Raw genomic sequence first — 20,845 nt, 5'->3', positions numbered from 1 at the left:
TCTCTTCATTGAAACAAGAGGTTTATTTTAAAAAATAAAAATAAACTTTTTTTATAAGCTGAAATTAGTTGAACTAATTTATAAAAATTATTTTCTAAATTTGAATTCAAGAACAAGTTTATTTTACCTTATGAAAAAATTGATTTCATTTTTTTCTTAATGCCGAGGTAAAAGTTTCATCCAATATTAAGATGCACGAAAAATCTAGCAGGAAAATATTCAGCAAAAAAACTGCGATGTGTAGAGTGAGTTTAATTGATATAGTTATGTGATATAACCTTTAATGAAATGAGATTTTATTCCTAAATATCACTATAAAATTTGTTGAAATAAAATAGAAAAACAACACATTTTACTAAATATATGAGTAACTTTTACATTTGAAGATAATAGTTATACCTTTACAATTATGGATAAACGTTAAAGTTAAGCAACTTTCCATAAAATCAAGTTTATTAAAATATACATCCCCACTATGTAATAAAACAAATACAGGTTAGGTGTTACATTTATTTAAACATTTAGATAAAAAAAAGTCTTTTATAAAAAAAATTCGGAAGATATTTCTTAAGTTTTAAAAATTAAGCATATATATATATTCAGATGTATGATTAATTATCATATATTTGTAGCCATATTTTTAATTTAATTTTTTTTTCTAACCTAATTTGTATAATCTATCCAAATCTTCCATCACTAATTAACCCTGATGTTTCTTGTTTTTTTTATAACAAAGGGAAAAATAAAACAGACAAGAAAAAAATAAGATAAAATTAAGTAATATATGATGAGGATGGAAATATGTGAACCTAATAATGCTATATAAATTTGTAGTCAAGATTGTCTGTAAATTAGGTTGTCCTAAACTTGTTTTTTTTTTATTACTTCATAACTTGATTTCGTATAAGAATGAAGTTTATTATGGTTTTAAATAGTTCAATGAAAACATTCTTAAATAAACCACTTAACTTATTAGTTAACGAGACTATAACTGAAAATATCAACAAATTTATAGGTTAACAAATATATTATTAAACATATAAACTTAATGAACTAACATATCTGTCACAACATTATAGAAACACTTCAATCGACAAAAAAAAAATACTACATTTAATGGATATTCAAAATGAGCCCAAATTAAAAATTTAGTTAATAATTTAAATAATTCTACTTTATAGATTATATATTTTATTTTTATTTTTATTTTAAAATAAGCCAACCTGTCAAGCATAATGAACTTTTCTAAAATCCCACAGCTCTGTACAAAAATAACTTTTTAAAAAGTCTGAACTTTTGCTAAAGAGATTAACTCCTTGAGGAACGATCTATCTTATTTTCACTTTTAAACACAATAAATAATAAGATGGTAAAAAATATTAATATACATTTTGGGAGATATTTTATCCATTTTTCTGTACCCGAAATTAATTATGCAGCTACGTGAAAATTGACATAAAACAACATTTACGATTTACATATTTCAATAGGATTTTATTTTCATTATTTTTTATTATTATAAAGAATTTATCCTAATTTGTGTTTTTTAATTAAAATAAGTCATGGACGAGTTATATACTTTGACGCTTGACCAGTCCACTGCTCTTCCTCTCATGATAATTCACCTTACGCGGCTTCCTCCTGTGCCAAAAGAGTACTCCTTCCTACTTTTCAAATTTCCCCTTTTTTTATATTCTTCTCTGCAATTATGGAAAATCCCCAACAATTTTTATCTCTTCTTTAATGGAAAATACTTAAAATACACTCAATTTATTTATATATTATTTCTACCTTATTTTTTCCATATCTCTTTTGTTTTGTACTAAGTCATTTTGCTATATTTATAACTTTTTCCCCTGAATTTTTTTCTTTTTCTGTTATCTTTACTAACAAAATTCTAACTAACTTTGATAGAAAAAAATTGACCGAGTAGCAATGGTGACACAACACGTAGTCCCTCCGAAGGCGTGGGGAGAATTATATATTTTTTTAGAAGGAAATTAACTTTAGTCGTTTTGGTCCCACTTATTGCGTCAAAATCTTCTGAACTTTCATCTTCAACCTCCATCATTTCTTTATTCCCATGATTTCAATCCGCAGCCATTTTTTCAGTTACCCAAATCACAAACAAATCTCTCTCTCTCACTCTTCCACCACCGTCCATTCTCCCTCACTTTCTCCTAATATAAATTCCATGCACAAACCCAAACATCACTTGTAAGAAACACACAAAACTACACTACTGTCTCTACAACAATGACACTCTCTGTAACACCAACTTCCCAACCAAACACTTCACCTTCCTTCTCAAAACCCAACTTCAACCCCACTTTCTCACATCCCACCACCCCAACCTTACCCTTCAACAAGTCCCAACTCGCTTGGGATCGCCTCAAGAGTAACTCAGTGGAATGCAACTCACCCCCACTCGGCCACAAGTGGACCCAATATCAAGGAATCAACCACTGGGAAGGCTTGTTAGACCCTCTTGACGACAACCTACGCGCCGAAATCCTAAGATATGGCCACTTCGTAGAATCCGCCTATCGCGCTTTCGATTTCGACACAAATTCCCTGACATACGCCACGTGTCGCTTCCCTGAAACATCACTCTTGCCGCAAACTGGAATGCGAAAATCCGGTTATAGAGTAACTAAAAACTTACAGGCCACATGCGGCGTTCAATTACCCAGTTGGATTTCTTCTGTGTCGCAACTCCCACGTGTTCAATCGAGCTGGATTGGTTACGTGGCAGTCTGTGAAGACGAGAAGGAAATTAGGCGGCTGGGAAGACGTGACGTGGTGATTGCTCTTCGAGGAACCGCCACGTGTCTGGAATGGCTGGAAAACCTTCGTGTTACCTTGACGAAATTGCCTGAGCATATGGGTTGCGGAAGCGAAGAGTGCATGGTGGAGAACGGTTTTCTGAGTCTCTATGTCTCCAAAACGGACACCTGTCCCAGTTTGCAAGACATGGTTCGGGAAGAGGTTGCCAGAGTGATCCAGTGTTATGGCCACGAGCCACTTAGCATAAGTATAACCGGGCACAGCCTGGGTGCTGCACTCGCCCTTCTCTGCGCCTACGATATAACCACCACCTTCAAAAATTCTCCGATGGTCTCAGTGGTTTCCTTCGGTGGGCCCCGAGTCGGTAACGATAAGTTCAGGGCCCAGTTGGAGAAGAGTGGAACCCGCATACTAAGAATCGTAAACTCCGATGATGTAATCACAAAAGTTCCTGGACTTGTGGTCCCGGACGACGACGTGGCCTGCAATGCTGGTGTCCACGTGGCGGGCTTGCAGACTTGGTTCCGCAAGGTTGTTCAGGACATGCAGTTGGTGTATGCTGACGTTGGACAAGAGTTGAGAGTGAGTAGCAGGGAATCGCCATATCTGAAGAAAGGAGATGTAGCCACGTGTCATGATCTCAAGACATATCTTCACTTGGTGAATGGTTTTGTTAGTTCCTCTTGTCCTTACATGAGCAAAACGATGAAGTATCCAGCGGAAGCCTCCCTTTGATTTTTTATTCAAAAATTACTACAATGTGTATAATTCTCGCAAGATTAGTCTATTCTAACTGTGCATAATTAAGACTAATATAATTTTGTTTCTTAATTGTTTTTTTTTTATATAAAACTTTTACCTTAAACATTCATATCTCATATTTACTACACTTCAAATCTCATATCTACTACACTTCGAGTAACAACCATCATAAATTAATATAAAAAGATTATACCAAAATTTATATTAAAAAAAAATACGTAATCTATATTTATTAATTAAGAACTCTATTATATCAATAAAAATATTTTCTATAAAAAATATTAAGTTAACAAGTTTATGAACACATGCATTCTCACCATAGTTCACTCACCTATTACAAAACATCCAAATAACATTAGTTATAATAATAAATACAGCACAAAGCAAAGCAGAATCAAATCAAATTATAAACTAACAAGATTAATATGTATAACTCTATAAAATTTAACAAACAAAGTTGTCTAAATATAAAAAAAAACGAAAATCTTTTTCTTCTAATAAGTTTTTTTCAAAAAAAAAAGCCAAAAGGGTCATTACAATAAACTGCATGCGTCTTGAATAATGCGTCTTGATGATGCATTTGTCACTCTCAAATCCTGAAGACTGAATTATGATTCCATAAAGGATAATTGCACAGTGTACTGCACTGCATTTATGAGTGTGGCATGATGCGCATATAATTTGATGCAAACAAGTTTTGAACCAGTAATCTTCCCCTACTCATTTCATGCTCACTGTACTATTCGTGTTGGTTCAGGCACGTCAAGTTTCAACTCACTCTACGTCAGTCAAACACTGCTACTACCTATTATATATATTTTTACTAAATTAGACACTTCAACAGATATTTTCAGCCACACTTTTCTTATATTTCTATTTCTATCACAAATTCTCTTCTGTTGCTAAAAATACTAACCATCTAAGAGTGACGCAAAAAGGTAAAACAATGATACCATACTATTATTTTTTCTGAATAGAGAGGAAATTGAGCCAATTGGAATCAACCAGAGGAAAATAAAATAGGCTCATTTTTGGAAATTAATATTTTAAGTTTATCTTAATATTTCAAGATAGAAAATTTTAGTTTTTTTAATAGAAGATTCTCTGATTTAAAACAGTAACTTGTATTTCACACGATATACTTTTTATATGCATATTTATTCTTTTTTATTAGTTAATAGATTACATATTTTATTTTCTCAACATTTTATACTTTTTTCTAGTTTAAAAAAGTTCGATATTCAATTACTAATTAGTAAACCATTTCATTATTTAAAATTTATGAATTTTCTACATGATCAGTGGTGTTAACTTCTAAGAAAAATGTTCTGAATATATTGCTCGAACAATATGCCATCCTCCGGAAAATACCAAGAATGACAACATAAAACTATTTTTTGCTATAATATAAAATGTTTTAACATTTTATAAAACCAGAAATTAGTGAGGGTCTTTTCACTATTTTATTTGTTCGTGTTTAACATTTGATAATCCTAAAAAAAATATAAAATTGTTAACTAAGGGTTAAAGGTTTTATATATTTATGAATGAAAAATTTTGGTTGGAATTTAATTGGAATGAATGGGGTTGGTATTGGTGATGGATTGATGTTTGAGGCTAATAATTGTTGGTTATGATTGGGCACAGTATTGGAATTGACCTGAGAAATGATAGTGACAAAAGTGAGTAAGCAATGATGATAATGCTGAAAGAGGTCCAAATGAGAGTAATTGGCTAAACTTTCAGAAACATTTCATATGGACTTCATCAACTTCAATTTTTTAACTACTTGGAATCTAATGACTTTACTACATGTACACACTTACATTTTAGTAAAATGTAATGCTTCCCTTTCTATTTCATTTTTTAATTTTTACAATACAAATATTTTGTTTTGTAATTTTAAAATTAGTCATTTCAATCTAACAGTACAAATTAAAATAATAATATTAACTTCTACATCACATATGTTATACAGTATAATGTGGTCCTAAGTTTTTTTTTTATCAGCATATAAGTTATTTGTTTATTTTAAGTGGCTGGAATTTTTTTAACATTAACTTTCATGCAATTGCATAATTTTTCTTTGATTATTGTGATACCAAATCAAACACAATAGTGAAAGAAAAAATCTATATAGACTATGTCATATGTAATTTAAACTAATGTTTTTGACTAATCACTTTTTAATTTTAACTATTCGATTAAAATTATTGATTTTGATAATTTAGAGGATTCAATTCTGTACTTTTAAATAAGAAAACCAAAATTTATTTTAGTTTTTTTTTTTTATAAATTCAATTTGAGATATACTACAGTAGCAAGAATTAAAAAAAATAAGGGATTTTTTTTTGTAAAAAATATGATATTTAATTAAAAATGTTAAATTATATAAATATTTTTAGTAATCAATAATTTTCTAATACCTTAGCCAAAAAGCCTTTCTATAACAATACTTAGTAACTTATTAAAACAAGGTCTATGTAATGAATTTTCTAGTTATTAATAATTGAATATATGTTTTTCTTATTCACTTTTCTTATTAATATGATAGACAAAAAAATACCTACAATGCTATATGTTTGTGTTATGTGCACCAATTATATTGAAGTTTTATCTTGATAATCTACATAATAACTAATTCTATAAATGTCAAAAGAATATTATTGAAATACGAATTCAAATTTTAACTATAGAATAAGATAAATAGAACTTATGGTACTATATCTAAGTAATATTTTAATATTATAATTTGTGAGAATATATTAATATTGATAGACATATTTTAATATATATATATATATATATATATGTGTGTGTGTGTGTGTGTGTAACTATTGCTTGAATAGATGAAATATATGTAGTTAAATTTGTTTGTAGAGTTATTTATTCAATATTATTGGTGACTTTGACGGTTATAACTGGTGGATTTGTATACATATCATGGCTAGTTAGTTAGTTACAAATGTTTCAATCTAAAAGATTATTTAAAGATAGGGTAAAAGTTTTGAAATTTTTATTATGGGCACATGTTAGTAATGAACTTTTAGTCTTAATATGTCTATGTTGTACGATTCTTTTTTTAATAGGTTTTGGATAACTATATGAACTAGCCTTTTTTATAAAGGTTTGAGTATTATTTAAATATTTTCATTTATTTAATTAATTATTTTGTTGATAAATAAATATTAAACGGATCCATCCTAAGATAAGGCATTATTATATTTTCAGCGTTTAATTATATATTTATGAATATATGTGTCTAATTTAAAAAAAAAAATAGTGATGCGTTCCCTTCCGCCTATTAAAAAATTACATAATTATAGGATATAATTTGGGTCTAATTTTCAAGTTAAATTGTCGTAGCTTATTCAAGTTAAGTTACATAATTTTCAAATTAAATTACATATATATATATATATATAAATATAATATTTATTGTACTTACCAATAATATCTTATAGAAAAGGAGATCAAACAACGCACACGCGTAACAGCTCCAATATTTAATATGCCTATTAAAATATCTATGCGTAAAATTTGTGCATTATGTATTTCTAATTTTTCTTTAAAAAAATAATATAGTATAATTATTTATTTAACTTAATTATATATAAATAAAGGTTATATTTTTTTATTTTTTTAACACTTATTTTGTTTCTAATTTTTTAGATAAGTTCTAGGGAGACCATACATAAGAAGTTTGGAAGATTTTTGGTAAATGAACTTTCATTTTAAATTGGTGATAGATGGTGAAAAGAAAAATGAATTCTATATTTATGGATAGAGAGCTAGAAACTATAAAGTATACTTAATTACTTTCATTGTGCTTGTTGTGGTTTCATTTATTTTTTTGGTAAATAGTTGGAAATATTTGAGTTTTGTACACATATTTAAGCATCATTTGTGTTAAGGTGAGTTATAAGTGTTTTTTTATAGTTATTTGTCTTAAAGTTAATTCTAGGTTATGTATATTGGTGAGATTTGTTGGGACTCTTAGATAATTAATTTGTGCTGTGAATAATGTTCATAATCAAAGGAAGTTATTGGGATTGTTACTTCATTAATATGTATTGTGAATGATGTTTATAAAAAACTGAAATAAGAACTTGTTGGGATATTGTAAGTATTCATAATATCATAAATGCAAATTCTCCTTCCACCATCATACCTTTCTAATGCTCTTCCATATTAATTGTGAAAATTTGATTTTAACTTTTTTAAATTTAAGTAATCTCAGTTGCACCTCTACTTCTTATATCTCCCTTCTAACACTTTCATTTTTCTCTAATACCAGCATTAGAGAGTCGTTCAATCATTTAAGTGTGTGTGAGAGAGAGAAATTTATTGAAAATATTAATTGTATTTTATGTTCCTTAATGTGATTTTTTTTTTCTGAGTTTTGTACTTCATTTTTGCTCCTTGCTGGATTTTTCCAATGTTTATGACTTCTGAAAGAATTACTACCAAATTAAAAAAATAAATTGATTCTTTCACTTTAAATAATAATAAAAGTAAACATATTTTTTTTAAATATCTTTTTGTCTTGTTTGATTATTTTTTTCATTATTAGAAGAGAAATGATCTAATTATTGTTAACTTATATTTTTATATGACACAAATTAACTCAAATAACTTAATACTCTTATTTAGTTCTTTTTAGGTTTTAAAAATAAATAACATCAAACAGATTTTCTAAAATATAAAGGATTCAATTTAAACATGACATTTTTAGTAAACTAAAACTTAGTTTACAGGAAACTTTATTTGATACATCTTGAGTTTCAAAATCATTAAATAGAAACTAATTTTAAAGATAAAAAAATAATTAATTATTATATTGACTAAATTAGATATTATTTTAGAAACTAAAAAAATATCTAAATTAATCTCTATTGTTATTAAATAATTTCTTAATTATATCTAAATACTTCATCACTTATAAAATAAAATCACAGCTAATAATATTTATATTAATTCTGTACCTATTCTTGTCAGTATACCACTACCCCCAAAACTCACTCCATACTAACCAAAATTAAGTTATAATTAACCAAATCATCTAAAATCAAGCTTTACATTGATTACTTCTTGCCACTTGCCCCATCCATCAACATAAAGCTGTATCCACTTGTGATACCAAAGTTCAACGATTTAATTACAGGAGAATTAATTTCATCTTTTCTAAAATCATTTTAAATGATACTCATGACATGTGTAACACATCATTCCAACCATGTCAAAATATAATCATAAACGATTTAATCATATGCTTTGTAGCTATTTATTTTCTATATTAAAATGATTATTTCTAATAAAATTTATTACTAAAAAGATATTATATTATAGCTTCTAAATAATAGTATTGGTCAAATTACGATATTATTAAAATTGACCATAATGAAAAAAAAAAAGTTAAAAAAGTAAAATACTATAATAATAAAGTTGTCTTAGTCAATTTTAAGTCTACTTAATATTAAACACTAGAATCAACTTAGTTGACTCTAAATCAATAATAATTATTTTTAACTTTTTGAATGAGTAAAAATATTGTGTTAGTATCATGTCACAAGAGAATTATGAAATAGAAACCAATTTTTAAAAACAAAAAATAATTAGTTGTTATAGTTACTAAATTAGAAACCATTTTAGATACTAGAAAAAATTAGTTTCTAAATTAATTTCTATTTGTGTTAAATGGTTTTTAAATTGGTATCTAATTAACAACCAAAATATTTGCTACCAAATTTAGAAACTAAATAAGTGGTAGTTAAAACTTTGGTAGATAATTAGATACCAATTTAGAAACTATTTAACAATAATAGAAATAAACTAATTTGAAACCATTTTTTTAGTTTCTAAAATGGTATATAATTCAGTTACTATAACAACTAATTTTTTTTTTGTCTCTAAAATTGATTTTTATTTTATATTTTTTCTCATAGTGTGTTAGTGTTGTTTCTAATGCTAAATAAATGTTTAAAAAAAATTAAGATTTATTTAGTTGACATTAATATTATTTAGTATTTATATTTATTTAAGTTAATGCTAGCTAGATTGACACTCATTTTATTTATTTTATTATTATTTAAGTTAGTGTCAACTTAACTAACACTTATTTATATGTTACAAATACATCGGGTCTTTGAGAACAAATAAGAATCATAAATTATTCTTAATCAAATGATTTAGATTTGACAATCACAAATTTCTTCCCTCATAATTTCTCTTTCTTACTTTTTTTTATATAAATTTTCTCACACTAGCATCAACTTTATTCACATTAAACTACTAGAATTATTCAAAAGTCAACATTGAATTAAGATTCATGGTTGTAGAGTCCAATGTATGCAAGACACAAATCCCACGTTACTATTAACGTTTGTTAAATTTTTTATAATTTGAAATTTCTTTTTCTCTACTCTTTTATAATACAATTTACCGTTCACTAAAATATAATTTCATGATATTTTTAATCTATGTAATAAAAAAATCAATTTCCATAAAATATATATTTTTTTATATTTTGAAAGTCTAATTTTTATAATTTTTTGAAAGTTTTAATTAATAGGACATTTTAAGTAAAATAAGAAAACGTGAATGAATTGATACTTAAAAACAAGAAAAAAAAATGGTACAACTATAGGAGGAAAACTCTACAGTAGGGTTTCGTTTTCGCTTTGCTCAATGCCGTGCGGAGCCGCTACTTCGCTCTTCTCACTCTCCAATTCCAATTCCCCTACGCGTTCTTCACTGCATTGATTCTTCTTCCTCTTCTTCTCTTCTGATCAAAATAGACGTGAAAACCAAATCCTTCCCTCAAATAGGATCACCCCCATTTTAAGATTTGGGGGTTTTAGGGTTTTCTACTACAGGTCCGGCGCGGTCGACGGCGGTGACTGCAGAGGTGGTGGCTCACGTGGTGGTGCGGTGCGGTCGCTATTTCGTGTGTCTTGCGGAAGTTTTTGGCGGCAACTTGTTAGCCTTTTAAAATGGCGGAGGGCTCTGCGGGTTTCCTCATTCCATGGACTTGTTTGATGGATCGAAAAGTATGTCCTGATAATAAAGTATATTCTATGTCCGGTCAAAGGAAGATTTTTGCTCAGGCTTTGGGAAATACATGTGACATTCCTTTGTCCCAACTACCTACCCCTTGTATTAAGGGTGACATGATTGTTGTCCGGATTGATGAGGCAGATTACTTGGCTGGTCTTGAGGATTGCAAAACCCATCTCCATGGTCGGGTTATTCTATCTAAGGGGGATAAACCTCTCACACACCTAGATTTAACTAAAAAGTTGCAGCCGGTGTGGAAAGCTCTTGGACCATGGAAAGCAATTCCTCTTGGAAAAGGTTTCTATGAGTTTGAGTTCGCTTCTATAGAAGACATGCGACGGGCCCTCGGGATGGGTTCGCTGAAGTTATCTCCTGGTTTATTGAGATTGTTTGCTTGGACAAAAGACTTTGTCCCAGCTACCATGAAGAGTACCAAAGCTCAAACATGGGTTAGAATCTACCATTTGCCTTTGGAGTATTGGAAACCAAACACAATATATTCCATCGTTAGAGGCCTTGGTACTCCTTTGTCTTTGGATGAGCATACTATGAGAAAGAATAGGGGTATGTTTGCTAGAGTGTTGGTGGATATTGATCTACTGTCCCCTCTCTCCGATAAACTTTTAGTTGAACGTCCAGACTTTGCTTTTGTAGCTGGTGTGGAATATGAATGGCTCCCTCCATTTTGTTCTCATTGTAAGATGATTGGGCACGAGCTTGCTCAGTGTCGGGCGATCCATGACCAGGATCGTGTTCTTGGGCCTCAACATAAACCTTCTCAGAAGGCATCTTATGATGAACGGGACCAAGGGAGGACCGTGATTCCTAAACAACGTAAAGAATATAGAAAAAAAGATCCGGAGACAAAACTCGTGGAAGGCCTCATTGATAAGTTGAAAGTTGATGAAACAGGTGGAGTGGAGGATGATTTTGCAGATATGCCTCCTCTTGAGGATGCTTCAGATCATGATAGGTCCTCACCCAAGCAGGGGTTGTCCACTCCCACTTTGGATTCACTTGTTGTTATGCAAGCTAAGGACTCAGAGTCAAATTCAACAACTTTTATTGATGATCATCATGTGGAGGTATCTGTTCCTGTGATTGTACCATCTCCGTTGCGTAATACCTCTCCTCGGAGGGTTAAATCACATGCGGATACTAATGCACCAGTTCCTAATGTGGAGGTCTCTACTATTGTGACTGGACCATCTCAGTCGCCTCATACCTCCCCTCAGAAGGCTAAATATCTTGGGGATGTTAAAGCAATATAGTTGGTCCTTCAAAATCACTTTTCTTCTCTTGATGGTTTGGAAACTACAGATGTGGGAGGTGATTCTCTTATTGGAGCGTCAACTATTCCGCCTACCATTGTTGGAATTAATTCGGATCATATTGAAAATCAGGTTGTTTCAAAATTTTGGGCTGACTCTAATGACATGGAGGAGGATGACAGTGATAATGGGGAGGAAACAATTCGCACTAAAAGAAAACCAGGGAGACCACCTAAGGGGACTGGTAAATCCAGGAAAACTGCTAAGGCAGTTCTCTCTACAACGTCACAATGAAGGTCTCTTCATTTTTTTGGAATGTCAGAGGATTGGGAAATCACAAAACTGTGGAGATGTTGCTTAGTTTACTTAACCTACATAAACCTCTCCTGGTTTTTCTTGCTGAACCCATGATGTCGTACAGTAATGCTTTCGACGTCCTTTTCAAATCTGTTAATATGCATTTGGTGGCTACGTCTCCTATTGTTAATAAAGTTGCTAAGCTTTGGTGTTTGTCGGTTCCTAATCTTGTCCAAAATTTCTTGGTTAATGATCAATTTATCTTTGTAACTTGTCGTCTGCAGGATAAAAGTTTTAGCTTTGCAAGTGTTTATGGTGCTAACACATACTTGTCTAGATGATTTTTATGGAGGGATCTTAGTTTCTTCACAGGGCCTTGGTGTATTCTGGGAGATTTTAATGTGTGCTCTCGACGGATGACTGTAAAGGGGGGGGTGGCTCCTAATCAGGTTTCTTGAAATGAATTCCTGGACTGGATTAATACTAATGATCTTTCTTGTATGCCTTTTACTGGATCTTGTTATACTTGGTGTAACGGAAGGAGAGGGTTGCATAGAATTCACAGAAGACTGGATAGGGCTTTATGTAATGGAGTGTGTCTGGATGAATGGGAATCTTGTACTTATCAGGTTCTTGTTAAAAATTGTTCTGATCATTCCCCTATTCTTGCTAGTCTTGCTAGTAATTCTTTGAGGAAGGTTAACAATTTTCGTTTCTTTTCGATGTGGCTTCAGGACACTTCGTGTCTAAAGCTTATTCATGATTCTTGGGCTAATCAGGTTGTTGGTTGTCCTATGTTTATCTTGCAACATAAGTTAAAAAGGTTGAAACTTGAGCTCCGAGACTGGAATAAAAATTCTTTTGGTAATGTTCATAATGGAGTTCTTCTTAAGCAGGGCATCCTTCTTGGTATTCAAAAAAGCTTAGAGACTGCTAGTTTGTCTGATAGTGATGGACTTCTCTGTCAAGAAAAGATTGCTAAGGAGGAGCTTGATCATGCTCTTCACTGTCAATATTTGTTTTGGAAAGAAAGGGCTAGGATGTCATGGTTCAAGGACGGAGATCGAAATACTGCTTTTTTCCATGCGGTGGTCAAAAGGAGAAATAATTCTAGTGGGATTCATCGTCTACGGATTGATAATGAGGTTACGGAGGATCCTAAAATCATTGAGGATCATATTTTGGACTTTTATAAATCTTTATGCTGAGTCTATTTCTAATGTTCTGGATACTGATAATATGGAAGATTTTATTGGTACTTATATTCCTGTGATGGTTTCCTCTTAGGAGAATATGATGTTGATTAAATGTCCAGATTTTTCTGAAATTAAAAATGTTGTTTTTAATCTTAACGGTAATAGTGCTCCTGGTCCTGATGGTTTTGGTGGTGTTTTCTATCATTCTTGCTGGGAAATTATTGGGACAGATGTTTGCAATGCTGTTCAACAGTTTTTTAAACAAAATTGGGTTCTTCCTGGAATGAACAGTAATGTGGTATCTCTTATTCCAAAGGTTCAAGGTGCTGATTCCATTAAAGATTACAGGCCAATTGCTGTTGCTAATTTCAAGTTTAAGATTATTTCCAAGATACTGGCGGATAGGCTTGCACTTGTGGCTGCTAGAATCATTTCTCCTAATCAATATGGATTTGTGCAGGGTAGACAGATTCAAGATTGCATTGGTATTGCTTCTGAAGCTATTAACATGCTTTCTAAAAAGGTTAGAAGAGGTAATGTGGCTTACAAAGTTGATATTCATAAAGCTTTTGACACTCTGTGTTGGAAGTTCTTATTATTAGTTTTAAAACGCTTTGGTTTTCACCCCTCATTTGTCGGTTGGATTAGTACAATTCTCCGTTCAGCTATGCTTTCTATAAGAATAAATGGTAGTTTGGTGGGTTTTTTTCCTTGCAGTCGAGGGGTAAGACAAGGTGATCCATTGTCTCCTTTACTTTTCTGTCTTGCAGAGGAAGTTCTTAGTAGAGGTCTCTCTAAGCTTGTGAATGATAAGAAGATTTTAAATATGGCCAGTCCGCAAGGTTATCTCACTCCCTCTCATATTTTGTATGCTGATGACATATTTATTTTTTGTAGGGGGGATATTAAGTCTCTTAGAAATTTGAGTTCTTTTCTTAAAACATATGGTGATTTTTCTGGTCAATATATTAATAACTCTAAAAGTAGTTTCTTCACCAAGGATAATTCTCCAAGATTTGTCACCAAAATTCAAAATATTCTTTCCTGTAGTCATGGTTGTTTGCCTTTGAATTATTTAGGAGTGCCTATCTTTGTTGGTGCTCCAAAGTGTCGGTTTCTTCAACCTTTGGCTGATAAAGTTAAATTGAAGCTAGCATCTTGGAAAGGTAAATCTCTTAGCATGATGGGTCGAATTCAGCTGGTCAATACAGTGATTACTGGATCTCTAGCTTATAGTTTTAATATGTATAAGTGGCCTGTTTCACTTATTAAGCAAGTTGAGCAGTGGTGTCGGAATTTTATTTGGACTGGTGATATTCTGAAAAAAGGTATTGCTACCGTTAATTGGGGGAAAATTTGTTCACCTCTTGAGGATGGAGGCTTGAATATTATTAATCTTCATCATGAAAATAATGCATATCTTCTTAAGCTTGCTTGGAACTTTGCTTATAGCGACAAACCTTGGTCTTTATTCTTGACAGCCAGGGTTCTTAAATCAAAATATGAATTTAGAACGGTTTATAGATCTTCCTCTCTCTGGCCTGGAATTAAGCAATTTTATTCTACCATACTTGACTATACTTCTTGGACTGTTGGTACAGGTTCTTTTATTAATTTCTGGAATGATAAATGGTGTTCTACTACTTCTTTAGCAAATATTGCAGGGTTATCTGATGGTGTTAGCATTCCAGATACAGTCTCTCAATTTTGGACAGGTTGTGATTTGAATATTCCCTTCTCTTTAAAGCAGATGTCTCATTTTTTTAATCATATCATGATTAGAGAGGAACAGGATATTCCTAATTGGATTCTAAATGAGTCTGGTTGTTTCACTCTTAAATCGGCTAGGACTTTTTTCTTGGAACCAGGAGTTCCAAGTGGTTGGGGTAAATTCATTTGGTCTTCATCTATTCCGCCTTCCAAAAATCTAGTACTCTGGAAAAATTTTCATGGGCGACTTCCTACAGATCAACATATTCAGAATAAGGGTTTGCATATATGTTCTATGTGTTCGCTTTGTGAAAAGCAAGAGGAATCTATTCAACATCTATTTTTTGAATGTTCTAACGCATTGCATATTTGGAGTTGCGTACGACAAATTTTTCTTACTTCTCATTTCTCTAATAAGGATGATCTACTTTCTTTTATTAAGAGTGATGGTAGTCCTTTGGTTAAATTGATTAAGCTTGCGGTGATAACCTTTTCTATATGGATGATATGGCGTATGAGAAATTATGCTAGATTTCAGGATAAGATTGGGGTTTCTAAGGCTATTTTGATAATTAAAGATTTAACTTGTCTAGTGGGAAATTCGTCTAAAGCTTCAATGAAGAATGATATGTTGGACTTCAATGTGATTAAGTTTTTCGGTATTAAGACTCGTAGTGGTAAAGTTCTTCGTCCTCTTCCTATTAGATGGGAATTTCCTTCACCAGGCTGGGTCAAAATTAATACTGATGGGGCTGCTAGGGGGTATCCTGGTCTTGCTACTTGTGGATGTATTTTTCGTGGGAGTATGGGAGAATTTATTGGTGTTTTTTCAGCGTTTCTTGAAGTTCAAACTGCTTTGGTTGCTGAGTTTTATGGAGTTATACATGCTATGGAGGAAGCTCAAAAAACGGGACTTACTAATCTCTGGCTTGAATGTGATTCTGCCTTGGTTTGTGCTGCGTACTAATGTTCCGTGGATGCTTCAGAATCTATGGAATACTTGTCTTAATTTTTGTGGGACAATCAGGTTTAGGGTAACTCATATTTTTCGTGAAGGGAATGCGTGTGCTGATAAGTTGGCTAATTTAGGATTTATTCATAGAGAATCATTTCATTGGTATAATAGACTCTCAGCTAGTCTGTTCTTAGACTTATTTATGAATAGGTATAATCTACCTATGTATCGTTTGTGTTAACATATGGGTTTTGGTCTAGTCCCCCCATATTTTTGTATTTTCTTTCTTTTTTTTATTTTCTTTTTTTTAATAATATTTTTTTTTCATGTGATGGCAGATGATTGTTGTTACTTGAGGTGTCAGCTTAGCTGAGATGTCAAGTTGCATAGTGATGCCTAACACGAAAACTTTATAAGAGAGAAGAAAACGTGAATGGTAGTTTATTAAGAATATATTAAGCAAACATATATTTAAAATGTAAAAGAAGTTAGTTTATTGAAAATATAATTTGATAAAGTTTGAAGCAGTTATTAGAAAATGGAATAAGAAAAAAGAGCATAAAAATGTTGATTAAGTAACTGAATTTTGTTTGGCGTATAGAAGAGGTAAAAAGAGTAAAGAAAGTAAACGCGGACGGTAGAGAAAAGTTGAGTGCGTGTGTATCTGAAGTGATAATGAGAGGAAATCTTAGCACAAGTTTTTGAAGGACAAAATTCATGGAACCAATCATGCAAAAAGTGATGTTGAAGGAATAAAAACAAAGAATGTGTAACATGCCACAATAGATTCACTTGTGGACGAGATAGCTTTCAAGATAACGGTCCTCAATTTTGCTGTACCATCAGATTTTCAGTGCCCTAGGCCGTACCCTATTCCACTCTCCACATTCTTCTTCACAATCATTCTAACAATATTTCTCACTTCTTACCGCCCACTTCAACTCCACAAATATATATATATATATATATATATATAAACAATAACTAATAGTGATAACGTAGGTTTTTTTTTACGAAATTAGTGTAATTTCTTTTTGTAAATTACAATTTTGAATAAAAATAATAATAAGTAAGTGGATGAATTTAAAGTGGAAAGACAAAAAATAATTAGTTATTATATTAACTAAATTAGAGACAATTTTAGAAAAAAAAAATGGTTTCTAAATTAGTTTTGATTATTGTTAAATAGTTTTTATATTGGTATCTAATTTTTTTTATCAACAATAAAAAAATAAATAAATGAGAACAACTTCAGGATGGTCCAACCCTTATACAGAAATTACATTACCATCCTCCTAACTAAAAACACCTACCAGAATCATCCTCATACAATCCAAAGGATTCAACTCCCACATAGAGTAAGGAAAGAAAGCACAACTGGACTTTGCAAAAATACAAAACCAAATTAGTATCTAATTAACAACCAAGGTTTTAACTACCAATTATTTAGTTTATAAATTTGGTAACAAAAACCTTGGTTGCTAATTAGATATCAATTTAGAAACCATCTAACAATAATAAAAAATTAATTTAGAAATTACAAAATATTTTTAGTCTTTAAAATGGTTTTTAATTTAGTTACTATAGCAACTAATTATTTTTTTTCACTAAAATTTAGTTTTTATTTCATGATTTTCTTTGGTGATTTTTTTTTCAACATAAAATCATATTACAAGGTATAACTTTCACTTTAAAATAGTTAGATAATATGCTACTTAATCATTTTCAAAATATTTTTTTACCCAAAATAGTAATTTAAAAAAAATCACTCTACTTTCTCGTAAAAACAGATAAAGTATCTTTGTAAGTGATGTGGACTCTTTACTATCAACATCTTACCCAACTCATCCTTGTCCAAAGCTAATTGCATTTGCAATTATCCAAATTAGCTCCATATTTTGATCTACTCAAGTCATACGTTAGATTGTATCAATTTGGTTTTGATGTTATTGATTTGAAATTTATTTTTTCTTTGTCAATTTTGTAGTAATGAAAAAGTCTTGCAAACTGGTACACCCTAATAATGGACTAAGAAATAAAAAATGAGAGTATATATTATCAATACATAAGATTAATCTATTATTAATTTTACTCTCACGATATAAATTATTTTATTAATTAAAAGAATTAATAAAAACGAGATTTCTTTTTATAACCACTGTTTAACAATTTATATAACCATTTGTGGGCTACACAATTTATTACCAACTAAAACTATTAAGGGTATATTTGAACGAAATTTTCTATAATATTTATTAAAGGAAAAAAATGTATAAATAAAAATTAGCTAAACATACTTTTATTTGTACAATTTATTTTATATAAATGATCTAAAATTTTATTTCCAACTTATCGTAAACTAACTTTAATTTATTAAAAATGTTTTTTTTTATTCTTGCTAGAGTTAGTTTTAGAGAAACATCTCCAAACATATCAATTGTACAAATAATTATAATTAAAAAAAGACTTAAGTAATCCAATCATTCAGCACATTCTCTAGTATTGGTATAAAATCTTCAAAATGAAAGAATTTTTAGCTAATAACATAAAATAAAAGAGTGTGATTTTTTTTTTTATAGATTTAATGTTTAAAATGAATACATTGAATCTTGACATAGGTTATACCCAATTAGGTGTTTAAAAATAAGTATGACTGAAAAAAGAATCTTGGAAGTCAAGCCCAATAATCTTTATCTCCTCTTTTTTCTTTGGTCATTCTAAAACAAATTCCTTTTACATTCCTTTTTTCTTCATTAAATTCCAACTTTTGATTATTTCTCTTTTTCCTCCTCTGCTCCCGTTTTCTTATACCTTTTTTTTCTTTTCAATTTTTTTATTCAGTAAAAATAAATGTGAAATATTTTAAAAATATTTCAGCCCTTTAAAAAAGATTACGATTTGTGCATAATCTTAAAAAAAAAAAATCAGAATCATACATACTTCTAGAGGAGCATCTACAATCAATTAAGTTAAGATTTGTATTTACGAATCTTAATTGAAGCAAACATATTTTATCCAATAATTTTTTATTGATTTACAAAAAGGTTTTAGACATATATTTGAAAGTATTTTTTTTGTATAGATAGATAGGTAGGGATGATTTCTTTATAAAAATTAGTCAAAAATTCCTTTAATAATGTTGATTGGGCTATTTTTTTAGTTAATATTAGCCTTTTTTTTAATTTAATTGACGTATGTAGAGCAATTTATTACTCATATATATTACAAAGTGGATTTTAAGCCTAACTCAACCCCATAAAACCGGCTCATAGGGTGAGGTTTGCACCCACTTATATACTATGAAAGACTCTAATCTCTAGTTGATGTGGATCTCCAACAGTATAGGTTAAGGTTTATTGGAAAAAAATTCAATGTTGGTATTATAATTTGTTTCATGTAGGCCAAATTTATTTTTTAGTGTAATGTTAGTTAAGGTTTTCTCAACTAATATCAACAAAGTCATTTTCTAATATATTTCAATCATATTTCATTTTTATGTATTTGTGGCAATTTTTTTTCTAAATCGGGATTTGATTAATGCCACTTATGTTATTTGTTTGAAGTTGGTCAAATGTTTTTCTAATTCCAACCAAGAAAAATTTCAGTTAACTTTAATAAATATGTTTTTATAATATCATTAAAAAAGATAATAAAATAACTCATTCAACAGCAAGAAAATTTTAACCTTAATCAATGTTAACAAAAATAGTTACTATCAATACTACCCAAAAATAATTTGATCTGGTGTCAATAAAAAAAAGTGTCAACTCTTGGTTAAAAAATTTCTAGTTATTGACAAATGTTTATTAAAAAGCAAATTATTAAATAAATAATTTTTAATAATTAAGTTTTTTATATTTACTGTTAATTGAAATATTTTATTAAATTTTTGAAACTAAATAAATTTGAATCATCTTATTTAAATAGAACATTTTTTTAAATAAAAGCTTTCATGTTAGCCACAACTTCACATCTCAATTATGTTGACACAAGTAACAACAATCATTTGTCATTCTATAAAAAAATATATTATTGAAATACAACATTTAAAAAATAGGAAGTTAAATATATTTGATTTTTCTAAAATTAGTTTATATTAAACACAGGATAAAGATATAAGTTTTTACCTATGAAAATAAGCAAGAGGAATTGCCTTAGTGCTTTTAAAAACATTATTTTTTATTAAAATTTTTGCTCCTAAAAAACTTTACTTTTATCTTTTATTTTTCATTCTCTTCAATTATTCGCCCTTTATTGTGGCCTTCTTCCATCGTCTTATCATCTTATTATGGTTTCTATTTTTCTTTTTTCTTATCATCTTCAGATTTTTCATTTTAAATTTTAAATTTCCTTATGAGAATTATTCTTAGCTTTACAATATCTACAATCGTGGAATCATTCTTGTCCTATGATTTTGGAAAGATGTTTCCAAATTTTAAAAAAAAAATTAAAGAAAATATGTAAATGATAGAGAAAGATAACTAAACTTTATTCTATATCATGCCATTAGGACGAACCTAGTAGTAGGGGAAGGTTTTTATAATTCAGGACAAGTTTTAGGTTTAAATGAATTGCAAAAAAATATCAATGTTTTTCATTTAAAAAGTTTAATTTGATTAATAATTTTCATTTAGTGAATATTGAATCACATCACCATTTCTTTGTTGTCCTCTTTCTTATTTTCTCATTTTTATTTTTTTATTTTTTTATATATATTTTAGAGGGGCCAAAGCATAATAGTTATTTATTTTAAATTTTTTCTTTCTGAATCATCTAAAACATGAACATTATGCGTTAAGTTTTATCGTCCA

General features: G+C 29.9%; 1 protein-coding gene across 1 annotated transcript; it reads left to right on the top strand.

The window, feature by feature from the left end:
• Positions 1-2,099: 2,099 nt before the first annotated feature.
• Positions 2,100-3,615, top strand: LOC137824487 (phospholipase A(1) DAD1, chloroplastic). The gene has a single exon (XM_068630141.2). The coding sequence runs from the start codon at positions 2,257-2,259 to the stop codon at positions 3,520-3,522; it is 1,266 nt and encodes a 421-aa protein (XP_068486242.2). The 5' UTR covers positions 2,100-2,256; the 3' UTR covers positions 3,523-3,615.
• Positions 3,616-20,845: the final 17,230 nt, after the last annotated feature.

This window comes from Phaseolus vulgaris, chromosome 8 (assembly GCF_051622355.1).
Source record: "Phaseolus vulgaris cultivar YP4 chromosome 8, ASM5162235v1, whole genome shotgun sequence".
NCBI classification, from domain to species: domain Eukaryota; kingdom Viridiplantae; phylum Streptophyta; class Magnoliopsida; order Fabales; family Fabaceae; genus Phaseolus; species Phaseolus vulgaris.
The sequence above is the reverse complement of the archived record's forward strand: the minus strand, read 5'-3'. Positions and strand labels throughout refer to the sequence as shown.

What these genes read in the sequence shown, in the direction of transcription:
- LOC137824487 (XM_068630141.2), top strand. Translation starts at nt 2,257, where the DNA reads ATGACACTCTCTGTAACACCAACTTCCCAACCAAACACTTCACCTTCC.